Source organism: Brachionichthys hirsutus, chromosome 16 (genome assembly GCF_040956055.1).
Source record: "Brachionichthys hirsutus isolate HB-005 chromosome 16, CSIRO-AGI_Bhir_v1, whole genome shotgun sequence".
NCBI classification, from domain to species: Eukaryota; Metazoa; Chordata; class Actinopteri; order Lophiiformes; family Brachionichthyidae; genus Brachionichthys; species Brachionichthys hirsutus.
Window position 1 is genome coordinate 5,617,892 of NC_090912.1, and position 20,882 is coordinate 5,638,773.

General features: G+C 46.3%; 1 protein-coding gene across 1 annotated transcript in view; it reads right to left on the bottom strand.

The window, feature by feature from the left end:
* Nucleotides 1-7,108: 7,108 nt before the first annotated feature.
* Nucleotides 7,109-20,882, bottom strand: part of tnrc6c1 (trinucleotide repeat containing adaptor 6C1) — a 28,122-nt gene continuing 14,348 nt past the window's right edge. The window contains exons 5-21 of the mRNA XM_068749532.1: nucleotides 15,134-17,629; nucleotides 13,017-13,211; nucleotides 12,305-12,471; nucleotides 12,147-12,224; nucleotides 11,367-11,585; nucleotides 10,648-10,788; nucleotides 10,389-10,508; nucleotides 10,214-10,297; nucleotides 9,810-10,050; nucleotides 9,560-9,724; nucleotides 9,280-9,456; nucleotides 9,003-9,152; nucleotides 8,579-8,689; nucleotides 8,002-8,220; nucleotides 7,800-7,873; nucleotides 7,570-7,709; nucleotides 7,109-7,481 (exon numbers count right to left, since the gene is read on the bottom strand). Coding sequence (XP_068605633.1) covers nucleotides 7,109-7,481; nucleotides 7,570-7,709; nucleotides 7,800-7,873; nucleotides 8,002-8,220; nucleotides 8,579-8,689; nucleotides 9,003-9,152; nucleotides 9,280-9,456; nucleotides 9,560-9,724; nucleotides 9,810-10,050; nucleotides 10,214-10,297; nucleotides 10,389-10,508; nucleotides 10,648-10,788; nucleotides 11,367-11,585; nucleotides 12,147-12,224; nucleotides 12,305-12,471; nucleotides 13,017-13,211; nucleotides 15,134-17,629 — 5,150 coding nt within the window. The remainder of the gene's footprint in view (nucleotides 7,482-7,569; nucleotides 7,710-7,799; nucleotides 7,874-8,001; nucleotides 8,221-8,578; nucleotides 8,690-9,002; nucleotides 9,153-9,279; nucleotides 9,457-9,559; nucleotides 9,725-9,809; nucleotides 10,051-10,213; nucleotides 10,298-10,388; nucleotides 10,509-10,647; nucleotides 10,789-11,366; nucleotides 11,586-12,146; nucleotides 12,225-12,304; nucleotides 12,472-13,016; nucleotides 13,212-15,133; nucleotides 17,630-20,882) is intronic.

The window sequence follows — 20,882 nt, forward strand, 5'->3', positions numbered from 1 at the left end:
CTACCAATGAAAACCCATCAGTTTTTATTAGACAACAGACAAGACACACAGTCCTCCACAGACCTACTGAATATCAAGTTACACTTTTATTCTAAGCATTTATCAGTTTCTAAGTGAGTGAATACTTTTATGCGTTGTAGGTAAAAGCCAGGCGTCACTACACAGCCCAACCTCCTGCTCCCATCTATGAGGAAATGACTAGGAAGCAGCAGAGTGCCGGTCTCCTCCAAAATAACCACGGGGCCCCTTCCCACCTGGAGGAAGTCAGCTTTCCTCCGTACGTGAACCCAAACATCCGACCGCCACAGGACAACTACTACGCCTGTCCCAGACAGCTCGCCCTCAGGGCCTGATGAGACTTCTGCGGCAAACGGTGCAGCAAACGAACAGGAAGCAACACAAGCTGCTGCGTGAAAGCGAGAGGCGGCGACTCTTCCGGGAAACGAAGAAGATCAGAGTTCGGAACAAAAGGCAGAGACGAACACAAGAACCAAATTGTCAACAGCCAAGAAAAAAAAAGCTATTTTATTAATATTTGAAAGAAGCTCCATAGTTCATGAAAACATTTGTTTCGGTGCATGTCATTTAACAATCACATTCTATGAGGAGAAAGAGATATACAGAGAGAAAAAAAAACATTACAAGCCACTGACTTTTCATTAAATCTCAGTACAGACATTTTTACTTAATATTTTAAAATAAAAAGCAAAAAAAAAAAAAAGCAGCCCTAATCCATACCCCCCCCCCAAGAAAACCGCAACAACTGAGAAAACCCCCCCCTCGAGGGTGACAGGCTAGAATCCCACAGTGCTAAAGAGTGAGACGCTCATTGGTTTAAGGAATACACAGCATGGCGATGTAACACTAGCTCAATCTAAACCAGGGGAAGGAAGCTGGAGGCTTCGACACCCATCGCCTCTCCACCGCTTTAAAAAACAAACAAATCGAATCCCAAAAGCCCCTGCAATAGATCAGCCACGTAGAAGTAGGCCATACCCTCCCCCCAAACACTTGTGCATAGTTTCATGATCCTTAACAACCAGCTCATATTTTACAAACATCCTCCAAAATGTGAAAAACGTTCCACAAAAGTCTGATTTATCTATTAGTAATACCCGCTGTGGGAGAATGAGAGAGAGAGAGAGAGAGAGAGAGAGAGAGAGAGGAAGGAAAGAGTAATGCACAATGTTCCTGATTCAGTCAGGACGGGACCTCATTAAAAAAACACAACAGAGACTCAAACATACAGCATTTTGCATGTTATTATTCACCATCTTTTTTTTTTTAAACAATCAAAATCTTTGACCTTTTTTTTTAAATGTAAAGCAATTTTAATATATAGATTTATATATAACGCACTCCATTTTCATTTAAAGTCCATTATTTGGTTATTATGTAACTGCTACAGATTTAGAAACAAAGGTATTTGCTCTTCTTCTGAAATCCATAACTTTCAGTGCTTAGAATTGTTTCTTTTAAATCATCCTTTTTTCTTTTTACACTCATAAAAATTTACATTAAAATGGCGTGGAGTCGGTACTCTGGAACCCTGGCCTTCCTGAGACAAGATCCACTTTTTTGTGTGTGTGCAAGATAGTGAGCAATTATGTCTTTTTTTATTTTCTTTTTTTATATAAAGGAAAATATATATAATCAACATAAAACATACAGGCTTCAGATAGTCCATGAAATCAACATTAACACAGAACAAAGAAGGTTAAACTGAACGAGTCAACACTGTTCGATCCCAGAGTTCTTTAAGTAGCACAATAAATCTTCATTCTGTGAAGTGTTCTTTTATTTTAAATGGAAGCATTTGTCCTTTTATTTTCATTTACCAACATTCCCATCATTTAATTCTTCTTGAATTGTGTCGCTGATTTTCTTTTTTCTGAACTCCAAAAAAATGAAACCAAAAAAAAAAAACCGAGGTGTTTGTAAACTGTCAGTGGCCTTGCAGGGAAACAAATGACATGAATGAACAGAACGCAAGTGAAATCAGAACCAAAGCTAACAACCCAAAAAGGTAGGCACCTCTGAAATGAGCCCTCGACGCCAAGGCTCAGTCTGATGTCTTGTCCTTCACTCTCGCCGTCGCTCAGATTTGGAGAGCTGAACACCTTCAACCTCAATCTATGGCCACAGGTCTGCAAAATACTTTTTTTTTTTTTTTTTTATCTTTTCTTTGTATACTTATGTGATTTTTTTTCAGTTTTCTTTCTTTTTCTTAGGCTTACAGTCTGAAAAATGGTGCAATACTCAATTATGATCCATACTTTGTTGGATTATTCCACAATGAAAGCCACTAAGGTAGATAAACATGACATTTTTAAAAACACACTTATTTTAGTCCTTGAGTAAACATTTACACATGAACTGTCCCCGTCTCCCCTCAGTACTTGTATAATGTTGTTCATTTAGCTGGATGAGGGGTGAGGCCGACACTCAGTGCAACGCTAGAGGCTAGTAACAATTACCATCAGAATATATTTTTGACAAGCAAAAAAAAATAAAAACAAACAAAAGTATACTGAATTGAAAAGAATCACGAGGCGGAAATTCCTCCGCTGTAATCACGAGCTCTCGCACCGTTTTTCACACGCACACACACACACACACACACACACACACACACACCTAACATTCACGCGACGTACAGTACAAGCAGCCTTGTGCAAACACTCAAATACAACAGATGCAAAATTGCCTTTATATCGATCTTTGTTTTCAACAACACTCGTATTTCAAATTTTATTCACTCTGAATCAACGCTATCAAAAATCTCTTAAGTGTATGAATGAGACCGATAAAAAAATAAAATAAAAACAAAACTACAAAAAGTGTTCACATTACATTATTGGCGCTTCTTTTTGATTTCAAGTATTTGTTTTCATTATTTTGTATTACTCTGATATGTTCATGATCTTGTCTTCTGGGTAATATAATGTGGAGGAGGATACACAGGGTGGGGGCTGAAGGGGGGTCAGGGGAACAGAGATCTAGCCACACACACACACACACACACACACACACACACACACTTGTTAAGTACTCTTTGTTGTATACTGTATATGAACTAGCATGTGCATATTCAACCCAGGACTGTGTTCATTCAAAGACGTTTGCTAATTCAGCTCCTTTTGTTGCCTCTGCCCCCCCCCCCCCCCCACCCCCCCGCCCGTCAGTTATATGATTGAGAAGCATATTTAGCTCAAACTCCAGTTGCCTTCAGTCAGTGTGACTAAAATAATAACAATCATAATAATAATAAAAAAAAGTGAGCGTCAGAGTTCCATCACTAGACAGGAAGGTCAGAGTGGAGGTGAGGGCTGAGGGAGGGGGCTCTCAGTGCTGGTGCTGCACCAGGAAATCCAGGGCCCATCTGAGAGTCGACCCCCCCACACCAGCGCCAGTTCCTTGATTCAAGTCCAGTGTGGAGTTATGCAGGTTTTCAGGAACAAACAGACGACACAGGCAATAGTGATTGTTTAGAATGACGCGAGTCTACAGCGACTCTGGAAGAGGGCGAATCCTCAAAGTTTTAAGACTCGGTACCAAAGCGCGTCCCTGTTCCTGCTGATACACGGGAGGGGTCCCTGTTTAGACCCTGACCCCCCCCCCCCCCCCCGAAGCCATATGTGCAGACATGATCGGTTTTAGATATAGGCTGGCGCGACCTTCCGGCTGGAGGTTCAGGGAACTACTTGGAACCCCCCCCCCCCTCACATGTGGCCCGGGGAACGAGCACGGACGTGGTGAGAAGACAGCAGCTTGAAGAGAGACAGAACCCAGCCGTGCACAGCTGGAGCACGTTTCCTTTTGTTGTTGTTTCTGCAAAACCGTGCTGAAACAATGATTTATAATAATAAAAAAGATGTTTTTGGTTTTTAAAGACCCGATGTGACCCATAAACAGTGAGAACAGACGCATACAGGGACCCCCCCCCCCCCTTCCCCCATTCCTCCTCAGACAGTCCGTTTATCAGCTTTATTCCCAGTCCCCTGTTGGTGAAAGACCAGAACCATTTATCTGTCCTGCCCTTCTCCCCCCCCCCCCCCCCCCCCAAGCCTCCTAACAGCTGGCGCTGATGCCCCCCTGCAGCAATAAAAGAAAGCCTCGACACGCTAACGATAATCTAGGATATGGCAAATTGGAAGAAGATATTTGTAGATCCGTTGGCACGAGCCCGCCAACCATTAGTGCCTCCAGCAGGTCATTTAGTGTCATCTCGTTCACAGCTCTTTTATTTAATGCGGGGGGGGGGGGGGGGGGGGGAGTCCCCGAGAGAAGCTGCCTGGTCTGACGGGTAAGTGGAGATGTCTGATTTCCGAGATGGCTGTATGAAAACATCCTCGTCTTTGCATAGAAATGGAAGGCTGCCGTCAGTTGAGGTGGTTCTACGTGTAACCGAGTGCTCCCAGAGTTCAACATAAAGCACCAGCGTGAGTGAGGCCCATCAACGCCACAGGATGTGCCCCCCCCTCCCCCCCTTGACTGGACTCCCTGTCTGACTCGCCACACACAAAGAGCTCCTCCGTCGGCCTTTTCTACGGAGATCTGCGGCACTTCACACGGCCCTGCTGCGGCGTACCTCCAAACCACGCTCCTCCTTCCTCTGAGGCAAAGGGAGGGGCAGGAGAGAACACTGCATAAAGAGCATCCGGAAAACAATCATTATGTGCGTCATCAATGAGGAGCAACTATATCATCAAACCTTATGACAATAAAAATAATAAAAAATGCACACTGGCATAAGTGAAACCACAGAAAAACAGAGAGCATTTAGAGGCTGCTGACGGCAGACTGGTGCAGCAGTTAGTAGTAAATTTAATTCAGGTGGGCCAGTTCTGAAAGAGCTGCTCTTGGTCTGAAGGCTGGTTGGGGGGGTGTCCACTGGGAAGCATTGAGCAAGCGAGAGGGTGGGGGCAAAGGCTGCTGCAGAGCACTGCGCCCTGCAGCAGTCAGGCACTCGGTGGCCACACGATCACACAGGCTGGCAGGATCTCCAATAAAAAGACGATGTAAAAAAAAAAAAAAACGGACCAAAAAGATGGCGATCCTTCTTGTTGGACCCAGTAGAACAGAAACACGTCGAGTGTTTCCAGACACCAAGGCTGAAGATTTCAGAGTATGCAATGTAACAGTGATATTGACTTTGATGAAGAGGGAGAGGACAAGTGCGTTCCCTGCTGCACCCCTCATCAGAGTCCGTCCGTCCGTCCTTTCTTTGTCTTTCCCTTCATTTTGCTACCATGTTTGACATCCTTCCTGGTCCCACCGACTTGAAGGAAGGAGTAGGAAAACAAAACAAAAAACCCCAAAAACATCTTCACATCCATTTTAAGTTGAAAAATAAGTATTTAGAGAAGCCACTGAGCAGATTGCTTTTTTTGTCCTTTTTTTTTTACAGTTTTTATTTGCCAGTGTTGCTTCTCCTCTCTTCTATTTGTTGGCTTTAAGGGTATAATGAGCAGCGACGCTCTTTCTAAGTGCTATGGACAGACCACCTATTCACAAATCTTTGCATCATACTTTTGTTTTTCGTTTTTTTACATACACAAATTTGTACAAAAAAAAAAAAAGATTATCTGGACTCTTCTGGGTAAAAAATAAAATAAAAAAAAAGGGAAACAGGCTCCTCTCAATTTTGGTTTGATGCCTTCTCTCCAAGTGCACACACATACGCACGCATACACACACACACACACACACACACACACGTCGCTCCTCCTCCCCCAAACTGGTCACTGGCATACATGTGGAGAGTAGATCGGCTGAAGAAGTGCTTTGTGTGTATGTCCTTGTCTCTTGAATAGAAGGTCATTGACGACCGTCTTGCTACTCTCCTGAGCTAACACACTCTTTTTTTTGGGGGGGGGGGGGGGGGGGGGGTCTGAAAGGGCAGGTAGAGCATTTGCAGTTCAGTCATTCCTTATAGGACATGAGAGGGTGCTTGGACGGTAGAGTCTGCGGCTTATATTGCACGTTACATGAAATTGTGTTTTTGCAGGTGGAGGGGTTTTGGGGGGGGGGGGGGGGTCACCGACTCCACAGGGGCGGGGAACCTTTATGACTTGAGGTTTCCCCACAACGCCAGTGAGAGGGTCCGACACGGAGACCAAACTACGAGTTTCCCCGCTGAAGTTCCAGTTGAGGTGCATTGAAGTATTCCATAGTAATAGCAGTGGTTCATGTTGCCATCCGTCGCGTCCATAACTGCACATGTGACAATCCCAAAATGCCCCCCCCCCCCCCCCATCCACCAGGTAAGATTGACAGACACACCAGCTTTGCTGCTTGCAACGGTTTTGGAAGAAAAATGAAAGAAGAAACTAAAACCACAGCGACAAAAAAAAACGGCTTGAAGACGGTGAAAAGAGTTGCGTCGTTCCCTTTGAGCGTTGCGTGGGGAACTCGATCTGCCTGCAAAATGCAATGAAGCTGTGGTTGCCTAATGTTAAGCTGCAGCAGCATGTACACTCCACTCAGGTTTTCACTGGCTCAGAAATAAGGATGTGCAAGTGTCCGTATGCTTCTTCACCAAGTACAGTGAGAGGATAGGAGGGCAGGAAAGAGGTTAAGGCTAATATTAGTGCTGAGAGAAACAAACGTCGAGTCTGGATCAGCTGAAAGTTTCAAGGAGCACTCTGATTGAAGACTTCTTTACTTTGGGAATGATGCCTCATCACGGATCGCTGAGGTGACAGAATGATTGCCCCAAAAAGGCCGAGCGAGATTAAGCAACTCTTAAGATGGCAGCTTGTGGTCGTGTCCGTTCGATGAAAGGACATGTGTCCTTTCACGCAGCAAGTTCTCGAAAGTTAATTTCTGTAAAAAAGTCTTTGTCGAAAGAAAGGTGTCTCCGAAAGCAAGAGTTGAACACTGAACAAAAAAATATCTTGCCCAAGATTCACAAAAGAACCGACTGAAATGAAAACAATGAAGGAGAAGAAGAGGCTGGCGAGAGCGAGGACGCCTCCCCGTCCTCCTCTCGCGTCTCCCTTTCAGGTAATACCCACACTGATTATCTCCACAATGATTTGCAAGGTTTTTTTTGCTTCTGTTGGTGTGTGTGTGTGTGTGTGTCGGAGCCTGGGGCCTTTCCTTCCTACATGGACTCCCCACTCAGCAGGTCCCCAGGCAGCAGCGTATTGATTGGGGTGGGGCTCCCCATAACCCGTCCCTCCTCCGCATTCGGGGGTCCCCACAGGCTGGAATACTGCTGCACGCCACCCCACAGCAACTCCCCGCTCGTCTTAGCGCCCAGGCCGCTGCTACTGTTGTTGTTGTTGTTCCAGTGGGGTGAGTGACCAATGGGATGCGAGGCTCCGGAGCCAGCCCCGCCCATTCTCGTATGATTGGTGCCTGGAGCGGCCTGCCAGCTGGTCGTCCCGCCGAGCAACTGGCCCTGTGCAAAGAAGCGGTTCACTTCCTCTTCCCCAGCAAATTCTGCCAGGATGGTGGTGTTCCCCAGCACGCACCTAGACGGGGACAGCAGGAGAACGGTGAACGAGTAGCACGCCGAGAACTCAACGGCAACTGTTTGAAGCGGGTCGCTGGGAGACGCACATGTGCAGGGACTTCTGCGCCTTGGCAGCTTCGTCCTTGGAGCTGTAGCGCACCACAGCGTTCCCCTGCGTCAGGTTGAGGTGGAACGTGATGAGGGGCCCGTGCTGCATGCACAGCGTACGCAGAGTCGAACCGTCGATCTGGAACCCAAACACGCGCACGGAGAGCCGTGATTGGACAGGTCCTCTCAGGGAGAGGCGAAGAGAGGACGGCTGATTGTAAATTCTTACCTGTGGAGTGAGGTTCCTCAGGACCAACCAGCTGCTGGTCCTGGTGGAGCTGTCGGTGCTCCACGTGGTACCTGCTGAAAAAAACAATCAACCGGCGTCAGCTGACAGCGGTTGAGAGACTTTTGCGAGTCGCTGCTAAGCCTACTTTCTCTGTGAAAAGTAACGATGGAGTTCATTTAGACCCTGCAATATTCTACTCCACCTGTGGTGTAGGAGCTGCTCCAGCCTTGGGCCAGACCGAGTGAGTTCCCCCCCCAGGTTGAGGAAGGCTTGGGGTTGGTTAGGCCAGGAGGCGGGCGGGACGGAGCAGCGTTGGAGCTCCGTGGGCCCTGGGGAACCTTCCACAGCTCGTGGGAAAGAGAGGCCTGGCTGTGGGAAATTGGGCCCGGAGACCAAGTAGATTTCATCTCGGACAGTTTACCTGCACGGGAAAAGGAAACGTTCACCTGTAGGTCCGTGACCACAACACCACAGGAGAGGAAAGGAAAGAACGCACAAGCCATGCAAACAACAAAGAGGATGGACATACACTTGATATGCTAACACCACAGAGGAAATATGCTCTGTATGAGAGGCTGAGTAGAGAGCGGGGGGAGGGTTGGGTTAGGGTCAAATTTAATCAGGAATAACTTTAAAAACGAAAGACGTGGTTCTCTAGTGAGTGGTTGAGGCTGTGTTTGTTACAGGAGGGAGAGGATCATGTTGATTTGCAGTAACTCAGACACTGCAATGTAGGGGGGAGGGGGGGGGGGGGGCATCGTTATCGATAAACCATGTACCTGCATCGTCTGTCTCCGGGGACGACATACTGAACGAGCTAGTGTAGGCACTGACTGGCCAATCTGTGGAGGGAGGCAGAGCCTCGTTCTGAGATGAAGTGGGAGAGGAACCTAAGCCGATGAGGTCAACACAAAAAACAGACAGACACGAAAAAATAAGGAAAGAGGAGAGGAGAGAGGAAATGGAGCAAAGATGGTAGTAAGCCCAGTAAGCACTGAAGGCGCTAAACTGGTGCACGGTGACAGCAGAGGCAGTAGGGAAATGAAAACGAGAAAAAAGAATAAAAAGCAGAGTCTCTGGTGGCAGCAGGATGGCGACAACTTTAGAGCTTTTCAAGTTGAGCTTGTATTCAGTGCGTTTCATCGCTCTGGCTGCTTCTAAACAACAACAGCAGCTCAGCCATTGCTCTGGTCCTGTGCTCACCTCCACTCCTGTCCCGCAGCAGGTACCGATTGACATCTTGGATGTTGGTGTTAATGGTAGGCCCACTGGGAACACTGCCAGGGGTCACGTTGGGGTCGGTCTCAGGGTCGATATTCTGGAGACCCTTCCAGGGCACACCGGGGCAGAACTCTGAAAATGAAACCATTTAAAAACGAATGATTTATTCTCACCAGAGCAAAAATATTTAAAATGACCCACTGACAATCTAAAATGAAACTGGCAAACCATCAATGGCAAATATGTTAAGAGTTCTAACCTGGAGGCCAGTTGATATTGGTCCCATTGGCCATCTTGTCGCTGCTGTTCTTGCCCTGGCCCCAGCTATCGGGGGCCACCAGGGGGCTGGCAGGAGATTCTGAACTGGATATCAGGTTGTAGGGGCTGTAAGAGTCCTCCAGCTGATGGGGCTTACCAGGGGGGCCCATGTTGGCACCTGAGAAAAATGTAATTCAGCATTGAGCTGATGTGTGGGACCCCCACCCCCCCACCCCCAAAGTCCGTGATTGTCCACACGACATTTCATTTACATTCCTCACCATGCTTGCTCAGCATGGGCTCCAAAGGAGAGGAGTTTCCAGAGAGGCTTTCGATGGAGTGAGGATGCGTCCACTGTGACAGACGTGATTGAGGCTGGGGGGGCTCCTTCAGTGACATACTTCCCACCTCCATGCAGTTTACATTCATACTTTGATTCAGCCCAGCTGAGGAGAGAGAGAGACGCATGTTACAGCCCAAGACCACGAGGATCAGCGCGGGATTATTAATGCGCCATCAGAAGGCACTCACAGAGAGCGTAGGGGCTGTAGGCGTTGGGGGACGACTGCGGCTCTTTGGTCTGCAGGTCCGGGAGGCATGGAGCCTGGGAGTGGCCCGGAAATGAATCCAGGGTGGATTTGGCCCCACTAGGGTGCAGGCCTGAGTGGGAGGGCGGCGGCGGCTGCTGCTGCTGCTTCATTAGCAGAGCCTGGGCCAGCTGACGCTGGTGCTGTTGGATCTGCTGCTGCATGTTATTGATTGTACGTGCGACCTGTGGTGACATCGCAGCAAGGACACATTTAGGATTCAGAGTGTACAGACGTTACTCTCAGTTCAGTTTTATACAAGCAGTATCATTCTCGCTTTAAAAAACAAAATCCAAGAATTTCAATGATCAGAGATCAGGAACTAAAAGGTCAGGACGGTAAACGTACTTGCTGCTCTTGTTGTCGAATGGGGCCGGAAACATTGCGTTGAGCTTGCAACATCTGCTGCTGAATTTGTAAACGCTGGTATGCCTGTGGATCAGGCATCAAAAGATGTCACTATATCTGTGCATCCGGGTTAAAACGCATTACTCTGAGAAGTAAAGGCAGGCTGACCACTCACCAGTTGCAGCTGGTAAAGTTGATTCAGAAGGGTCATATGTTGAGGGTTTATTGGCGAGGTTAAAAGTGCAGGATTCAAACCAATGTTTTTTGCTGCAAACTGTAAGAGCTGTGCTTGAACCTGGGAAAAATATTAACGCACAAAATCCACACTGTCAAAAGAGACCTGAACAGATACAGGATAAACTACTGGTGATGTTTTAGTAGTGAGGGAGAAACAAGGTTTTGTTCAGTGTGTGCGTGTGTGTGTGTGTGTATACCTGAGGGGAGAGAAACTGAGGCACTTGAGCACGTAGACTTGGCTGAGAGGAACTGAGAGGCGGCAATGGCGGCTGAGGAGGCGGCTGGGGCTGCTGCATGGCCCGAGCTTGTGCTGCTCCACCGCCACCAAACATTCCACTCTGCAGAAGGGGATGTTTAATCGTCTCTTTCCTTATAGGCTTTGGTGTACATATTTAAGTACCGTGAGCTATAAGGTCCATTTATGCTCCTTCTATATACCGGTACATAAACAGAAACATCAACGTATGTATGCACTTTACTTTGACGCCGGTTAAACGAGGAGAGCAGTGGAGCAAAGAAAGCAACAAAAGTGGACAGAAGAACGTCCTCAGTATGTCTTGTGAGGTCATGAGTACAAGACAAAGCTTCTGTACACGTTTATTGTGTCCTGCTTAAACTATATATACACTGTCCACAAATATTGCCGTTTTTGGTGAAGTGGAGAATGTTGATTTGCTAACGGGACTAGCCGAAAGAAGTTGCCATTCATTTATTCTCTTTGAGTGTAAAGGTCTTACAACTAAAAGCACATTTATTTAACAATACATTTTTGATTTTCACATTTTTTTTTAAAGTAAAATTTCCCTCTCTTTCAGCTCATTTTCAAAACACACTAGTTAATTATTACTTCTACAACACATGTGGCGCCGAGTAGCATACTGGTGCGATGTGAACATTGAATGAATGAATGAATCACCTTATCCATGAAGGGCAAGCGAGGGTCTGCAGAGGGGTCTTTGGAAAGAAGCGGAGGCCGAGGGCAGCTCATGGGCTTGTTGATGAGCCCGTTGTTGTAGTCGTGGCCAGTCATCCCCATCCCCCGCTTGTCCAGCTCCGTCTTCTTCTCCAGCAGGGCACTCATGGCCTGATCCAGGTTCAGGTTGTTGCTCTTCAGAGCCTCCTCAGCTGGATCCCTCTGGAAACAGACCAGAAAGCAGAGCAGACGCAAATTAATGTCTAGAAAACAAATGTTAAATTAGAAACAACATTCTCTCAATGCATATTATACTGTATGTTTGACCTGTGCAGTAAATAGACAATTGAATCAAGTGATCATTTCCAGTTTTCATTGAACTGTCAACAATTTCTCGATTAAATATTTGAACTACAAAGTGTCAAAAAAATGGGTTAAAACAACCCATTACAATTTATGATCCTAGAGAAGCTTCTAAATGTCTTTTTACGTTGGACCAAGAGTCCCCCAAAAAATATCTTAAACAAAACTGGTAGTAAACACGTTTATCATCCTAAATAACAATGAAAACCAAGAAATGCCAGAACAAGAAGATTTTTCAAATGCCTTCTAAATTTTAGAACATGAGGTTTAAGAATTAAAATATTTCAATCTTGAGAGGGAAAATTCTCAAAAGCATGTTACAACATTCATGTAAAAACAACAACAACCCATTAATTTCAACTAAACACAGTGTTAGCTTGTGGAATCGATAGGTAGCAGCGTAGCGTCACGTCAACTCACAGGGAAGCCCATGTCTGTCAGCTGTTTGACGAGACGATTCATGATCCAGGCATCTTCTTGCTTCCCCGGGACTTTCCCCTGGCAGAGCTAAAGAATATCAGCATTAGCACCATGACTTCATTTTTTGTTCCAGTTTGTTAGTTACTCGTGCTTCACACCTTCTGTGGGACTTTCTTAGATGCATTGCCCCATGAGTTGCATGAGGAGTTGCTCTCCTGGGAAGCAGCGCTGTTCCACATGTCTCCCTCCTCAGCGTCCCACTGACCCCCCGACAGGTTCAGCTCTTCGCCCCCACCTCCCCATCCATCTTGCATAGGTTTGGGGGCTAGAAAATTCATCACAAGAGAGCATGCAATCCAAATTATGTTTGAGGGCATAATAGATGCCGTGATGCTAAAAATTGACATTGTGTAATTAAATAAAGCTATAAGCCTCTCCTCAAAAATGCACACACATGAAAATTGAATTTTCTTAAACCATCCATATTGCAAACACAAATTAATTATAACTAGCAGTGTGAGATTTAATTAAATTAATCGAGTCTGTATGAAAGAATGACTGCTTGTCCTCTTGCTCGCAAGCTTCAGTTTAATATAAACAAAATGAGGTTAAACCATTTCTTTAATGAAGGAATAGAAAACATGACTGCAGAAATGTAATCGGAGCATTTTTGAAAATAAAATGGCCACTAGAGGTCAGCGTGAATATCCGGGTAATATGTCAACTGCCCTCACTCTCCTTGCATAAATTAGAAAGCTTGATTTGGCTCATCAGCAGAGAACTACTGAACTACTTTTTCGACACTGGTGCACCTGCGTTGTATCAAAGATATACACGTTTGGTGAAACTATACTGGGTTAACGTGTTTACCAGGTTTGCAAGATGCAGATGTCATGGCCGGGTTCCCCCTGCTATAGCTGTCTGGGTTGCCGTCACCCCAGCCTCCACAGCTCCCGGTGGATTTACCCCAGGTAGAAGTCCCATTGTCCCTGCTGACCGGAGAGGGTGCAGGTTCCCTCCAAGTGCTTTCTGATTTTGTGTGGGAGCCAGGTGTCTCTCCCCAACCTGACGGACACAAGGAAAAGAGCCTGTAATTACAAATAAATGGCTGCACAAATACAAACATCTAAAAATAATATTACCTTTATATATATATATATATATATAATTGTTGTTTTCCACATTTGTTCTGATTTAACTATAATGTTATGAATAGCCAAAGTAACAAACATGAACGTATTTCATTAAAGCAAGAAGCTATTGAAGTTCTGCCAGTAAACTGTTAGTCTTCGAAGAAAAAGTGCAGTTTTCACTTTTGAAAAATAAATACATGTTTAAGAAATATGCTCTAAACAAACCGATAGGGCGATATGTACAGATGTGCAGAAATAGTTTTTCAGTTTTGCCTTGGAAATTCTGATCTGACACAAATCGCACTCAAGTTATTGGCCTGAAGTTCAATGGAAACAGAAAAAAACAAAACAAATCCCTACAAAGTCAAAAGTACCACTTTAATACTTGGTGGATAATTATATTTGGAGGGCTACAAAACCTCATGGCGCTCTGTTATTGGTTGGTTTAATCAACCAAGCATTTTAAACAAATCGTATAGTGAAGAATTAATCAATGCATCATATTGCTCTGGATTTGTGAGAGCATGATTTTGTGTTCAATGATGTTTGCTCATCACCTCTTGAATGCAACCTGCTGAATTTAAGACTCTAGGAAAACAATCTTCTCTTATTTCATGTCATCCCAGCTCAGAAATGAAGAGACTTCTCTTCATTGTTCATCGATACATTATCCTTCACTCACAATGGGGATTCAGGCATTTCTGCTGTGATTAGTAAAGGACTAATAATAATTTTAAATGAACACCATCAGCCTGTTAATCCTTCTGTTTCACAGTGTGAAGTGCCCCTCCTGCAGAACAACACAAACCTGGGCTTGGCTTAAGAATGGCTGACAGAAGGAGAAGATATCCATTTAAGATTTGGCAAAACCTGGTCCCTCCTGGCATAAGGCACAGCGCTGGTCTCTGGGCCTGTGACATTGCCAGGCTGAGTTTAGCTCTATCCCCAGGGAGTGGTCAAGTCCTAAATGCAGCTCTAAAATGCATAAAACCTCTAGTAGGATTGACTGAGGTGCCATACCAATTTAAAACATGCCGTAATAGGACAGAGCAATGGTAATGACTTTTATGTTTTTATAGCTTTCTTATATTAGTTATTTCTCTTTATTCCATGATCGAAATAATTATATCAATGTTGCTTAACCCGCTATGCTCACAGGCTATTATGCCTGCAATCCGAACAGTCGCCGTGTTTTACTGGGAAACAAAATCCAATGTGAAGTCAGCATGCAGCATTAAGTGAGGAACAGCAGGGGGCTTCTGACCCCGCTCAGTTCCAAGAGTCTTGCTCCTCCCTCCTCTCGTCGACGACTGACAGATGGTGGCTCCCACATAATCACACACTTCCGATCTGTCTCAAACGGTTTGTGGAGCATTGCTATTGTCACGAGACACATTGTAAACAGCATTCTTGTGCTTCCTTTGGGTACCCATGTGGGGTTGCCAGGGTTACCCGCACAGAAGTGTTGTGAACTGTGATGAGCCTCATTGAGAGATGGCTAGCACTGCTTAAATCATTTAGTGAAATGGCTGTAAATCCAAAGAGGCCAAACTAGGTCAAGATTTTATCTGTAAGTGGATGAACAGACTTGAGCTCCATCCAACAACCAACTTTCATGTTTGACAACTTTACTTTCAACAGTGAATCAAGAGTGAAATAAAATAGTATTGTAATTGTATTTCTTTTGATTTGCATTTTGAATATGGGATATAAAATTATCTCTCAAGTCAAGATAATATAACATAATATTTAATAATTTATCTATGTACAAAAAAAAAAAGAAGGAATCAGGCTAGGAAAAGAGGTGTGGGCTACTTATACAGATCACAAACCCAGAGCATGGCAATGTCTTACCTTGAGCTATGAGGGGACCCCTGTTGTGAGATGGCACAGACTGGTGTTGGACAACAGGATCCATGGGCCCACTGCTGGGTCCTGGGTTTTGTGAATTTTGGGTGTGGTTCTGTAAAGGTGCAGTTGATCCATGATAGGGGTGATTATGAGTGGGAGGGTGGTTGTTGTTGGAGCCTGGGGGGTTATTGCCTCCAGTGCTGACTTTAGCCTGTGACATGCCTGGATTGTTTCTGTCCCACAGGTTGACTGCCTTGCTGTAAGTACCGGGGTCACCCCAAGCTGAGGTCCCATCATCTATCTCCATCTTACGTCGGATTGAAGGTGGGGAGGGTTCTTCCCAACCTGTAGGTTCACCTGAAGACTCTTGTTTACTACCGGCCCAGCCTCCACCCTGCTTCACTGTGCCTGAGCCGCTCCAAGAGCCCATACTTCCTCCACTATTACTACCATTGGTCCCATCCTGAGGTTTTCCCCCCCAGCCTTGGGGGGGTCCGTTGGGACGCTGACAAACTGCCTCTCCCCAGCCAGGATTTCCTCCTGCTCCAGATACCCCAGCTCCTGATGAAGGTATTCCCCAACTTCGTGGTTTTTCCTTCCAGCCTCCTACTTCTCCATCCCATCCAGGGTTGGTGGAACTCTTTTTGCTCTCTTCAGGTTCTCTCCAGTCCCCTGGGTTATTATTCCCTCCACTATTGCCCCAGCTGTGGGATGCTTTGGGTTTTTCTCCCCAGCCCTGGGGTGTTGCTTTGATGTGAGAATTATCCCAACTACCGGACTTCTCCTCTCCCCAGGACTGTGCCCCATTCTTGGGTATAGTTGTTGGAGGATCTCCTGCTGGGGAATTTCCCCAGCCACCAGGGCCACTTGGTGGTTTAATGTTGTTGGGTGGTTCTCCCCAACTAGTGCCAGACTGGTTTGTAGCACCTATGCTTCCACCCCAGCCTGAAGCTGCCTGAGAACCGGCAGCATCATTTTTGTTCCCGGTGTCAGTCCTCTGAGAGGGGCCCATATTAGTGTTGGAAGGACCCTGGGCATCACTTGGAGTGGTTGGACCAGAAACCCATGAGTCAGCGCCTGCATCATTTTTGCGCTTAGTATTGTCCATGTCCCAGGAGGTGTGCTGCCGAACAGGGGTCTGCCCCCAGCCAGTGTTACACAACACTCTGGGGTCCAGGTCCTGGGCGGGCAGCAGAGGAGCTGGATTATCTCTAGATGAGTGGTCTCTCTTTTCAGGATGTCCTTCCATGCTGTCACTGCTCCCTTCACTAGCACCAGCTGTGCTCACAGCTCTGCCCCAAGGACTAGCTTGAGGATCCTGGGGAGGAGAGCTGGGGGTATCCCAGCCTCCCTGGGCCTCTTCAGTGTGCTGCTTCCCCCATCCCCCACCAGACTGGTCACTCCAGCCTCCAGAGTTTCCTGCTCCTCCTCCACCATGCCCCCAGCCAGAGTCCCAGCCAGCGGCTTCCTTAGATAATGCTGCCTTTGAGTCGCCACTGTTGCCCCATACTGAGCTTCCATCTTCTCCATTGACCTGCGGGCCCCCTGGTGGAGGCTGGCCCAAAGAGCCCAAGCCTACAGGTGCACTACCCCATCCAGGCAAGCTGCGAATGGGGCTGAGGGGTTCCTGCTTATTAGTGTGATTTGGTCCATCAGTTTTAAGGTTCTGAGGTTCTGAACTGAAAGACACATTCGTGGACGGGGAGTGGTGTGGCTCTAATGTGTCAGAATCCATTATGCCACCCCAGGCGCTGCCAATCCCCGAGGAGTTGCTATTAGTGTTGGCTCCGGTACAGGTGCTGGTCTGGGCTGGTGGGGGGCCAGGTGGATTACAGAGGTTGGGTGAAGGTTGAGGAGGTGAAATGGTGTTGGCTCCCCCTGAGATGCCTCCTCCTGTGCCAGCCCCATCATGCCCCAACATGGGCCAGGCAGAAGGGTTGGCATTAGGGTTTAGGTTCAAGTTAAAGTTGTTGGAGGAGGAAGCTGAAGAAGAACCCCAGCCCCTGCTGTTTCCTCCTCCCACGGGGCTGTCACTCTTCCCTTCACTTCCCACTGAAGTATGAGAAGAGCAATGGGAAGGTCCAGGCCCAGAGCCCCAGCTGCGATTAGCTGCAACCTGGCTAGAAAGCATGCTGGTTCCAGAATGATTGGTAGGGTTGGGCCCACTGTTGACCTTGCTGCTAAGATGATTGGCAGGGAAGTGGCCTGTCTGGCTATTGGCCCCTGTGGCCATTTTCACTGCACTGCAACTACTAGTAGTACTACTGCTGCTGGTCAGGCGACCAGGATCAGTATCCGCCGGGCATCCTCTTGGAGGGGCCTGGCTCTGGCTGAGGGTAATAGAAGGCCAAGCCTCTGTGTCCTTCTGGTCAATGATCAGTTGATCCCATCCACTGAGGTTGGTAGAAGATGCAGGACTTGTGGCACTCCTATTGGCTGGTAGCTGCCCCCAGAGGGGATTATCATACTGAGCTCCCTGGCCTCTCTGTGGGGGCAGTTCTGTATAAAAATAAATAAATGAAAGTGCAGGACATGAGTATGTGAAATAGGGTGAAAGAGGAAAGGTATAAATTATGTATATCATCACACTCACATCTGCTAAGGGAAGCTGAGATACCATGGTAACATGCAAGGCGTGTATTCATGCATCAAGCGTCTTCACAGGATATCTAATGAAAATAAATGCCACCTACACTGAACATTAAAACACAGAAGGACTAATGCGATAGCAACTAAAACCAAAACATCTCTGCACCCTGTTTGGTTACTATATATATCAAAGGTTGCCCATAGGTTTCATAGATCTGTTCACAAATATGCAATGACTCAGACAGGACCATGCGCTCCATTTCAATTCCGAGGTAGGATGAAGAGCTTTCGCAACTACCGATGTCTGACTGTAAGGACTAATAGTCACTCTGCATATATTGATTTACACATTTACATCTGTAAAAAATATTAAATCAAAAGGTTTAACACAAAAATAAAAAAGGAACCAGATTCAAGGGCCATGTAATAAAAATAAAGAAAACATTGTACTGCAAATAATTAAATGCTTTAAAAAAAGAGAGAGACAGAGATTTTGGAACATTTGAGGATGTAATCAATGACAGGGGCCATGAAGCACTTTAACTTCTGACCTCCTAACCGCCACAGTCATGACCTCTGTTTGACACGAAGCATAAATGCGCTGCAATAGCAAACGGCATCATCATCTCATCATCAAAGTGCCCGTCTCCATCTGTCTGCACAACTGCTCTGAAAACACAAAGCTCTGGCTTGTTTCTTTTTGATCTCTGCGGAGAGAGTTGGAGTAAAATCTCTGGCGCTCCAGCGTGCATATTGGGTCATATTGGTACTAAGCTCAGCTCGCAGATCATGATTGCTGCACAAATGAACCTGCTGTCACCCCATTGCTGCAGAATCTCGTGTGCCTTCGCGTGCATGATGCCAAGTCTGGCCGTCACCGCTACACGACGGAAGTGACAGACAGCATTTGTGTACCGCCACCCGGGTTGTTTTTAGCTTACTTCAATGCTCTCAGCTAAACAATCAGAGAGAAGGCAGAGAGAAAAAATGAGCCCTGTGTTTCTGATACACACAAGCGCTGTCGTTCTGTGGCGTCACTCTCCTAAGAAATGCAGGACCGCCATTTTCTCAGTCCTGAACTACAGCCAAAAAAAAAAGGCTCTGAGCTACAGTCTATATCGCCAGGACCGCCGTTACAATACCAGACACGTCTCTATCGCAGCGACACAGAAAACAAGAACGGAACGCTTGCACGGTCACAATGCACCGGCATTGCAGCGTTAATGTCTGAGCGTGTTCATCCACGCAGTGTGCGTACGCAATCCACCAAAACAACACAGGCGAGGCAGTGAAGACAGGAAAAAAAAAAAGACCTGTCGGAATGAGGAGGAAATGGAGAGTTGTGAAACACAGCGATGAAATACCTGTGGAGAGGTGCCTCCCAACCATCCTGTAAAGAGCTAGGCTTTGTGCGATGCAGCGACCATCCTCGTCTCAATATGTCTGCTCGGTTTGCCAAGCTTCTGAGGCTCGCATCTGAAATGCTGCCAAGAAGTTGCAGAGCTCTTGCGCGGCATGAGACACCCCCCCTCCCCCTCACACACACACACACACACACACACACACACACACACACACACACTACACCCCCCACCCCCCCTTTCCTTCCTCACCCCTCATACTCGGTCCCTCCCACAACACTGTTTTGGCTGGGTCTCTCCTTGCCTCTTCTATCTATTGCCTCCTTCTGGCTTTATTTATATCGTGCTCTATTCCAATGCTGACGGAGGATATTCTATCACTCTAAAAAAAAGATTGAATGAAGGCTGGTTGGGGGGAGGGTATGGGAGCATTGGAGAAATAAAGGGCAGTGTTGGTGTGGCGGGGGCTTGGCCTTTTATTACACACTCGCATGGCATAATAAAGCAAAGCAAAAGGGGGCTTTCCTAACATCCCCCTCCCTACCCTCACATCTCTCAACCTTTCAAAAGTGTCACTAAATATTTAGTCAAGACCCCTCCATCTACAATTAGTGCTGCTGCCCACAAAGAACAGCCTCTTGAATTGCAGTGGAATGCAAGAGAGAGCAAAAGAAAGCCCACAAAGGCCTGCTACACCCCCCGCGCTAGAATGACAATTATCTCACACATGCATGAAACCATTCAACTTTTCCAAAACTCCTTTTTTGGGTCTAAATTTATGATTCCTATCAGGTATGCAATGATAAATAAAATAAAATCACATTTGGACAGAAAGCAGAGGTCCTTCCTGGGCTCAGTGCAAGGACATGAAACTTACATGGATCTCTAAACACAACTGCACAAATGGCGATCTGGTATCAAACATTGTACTGGACGTGGGAAAAAAGTGTCCAGAGACAACAGCGGGAAGCATACGTGAGATCTAATGGACGCGTACAGGGAGGAGGAAAGAAACCAAGAGCAGCAATGCCCTCGATCAAGGCTGGCACTGTTTATAAATGATCCCGGCACCAACGTAACAACACAATAAGTCAATGTTTAGTGGCGAACAGAGGCTCTTTATGGCTTGGGTTCGGCCCACTTTGCCTCTCCAGTGTGAGGTCATGGCATGCTACTGCATCGCCACTTGCTCCTTTGTGTGTTTAACATACACACAGTGCAGACCACTGCATCTACTGTGGGTATGCATACACTCACAAAATACACACTACTTCCTGAATAGTCAGAGCAGCAGGAAAACCTGCTTTCAAGAGTTCCACTTTTCACAAGTGAGAGAGAAAGAGAGAGAGCAGAGGGGATAAAAGATCCAGGTGAAGACATGAAAATACACAAGACAGAAAATGAAGGACAGAGATAAATGTTGAGAGACAGGAAGTAGATGTAATCTAGCAGGGCTGTGTGGGCCTCAGCTGGACTGATCCCGGTTTAATGAAGTCCCCGAGGGGCACAGAGTCAAAATGATACGCAGCTGACAATGCATGGTGCCAGCCAGATGAACAAGATCGCTGATGAGACACACACACACAAACACACACACACACACACACCCCTCCCACAAATGTGTGTTTAAGTTTAAGTTTTAGAAATACTAACTGAACTTCTTACAAATATTAAGTTCATATCGCATGCACAAACATTTTACTGTTTTATTAAGGACATAAGATTTCACAACTTTCTGAAATGTAACTGCAAAGCAATCGACTAATTGAGAATAGAATATGTGGATTCTTCATTATGGAATA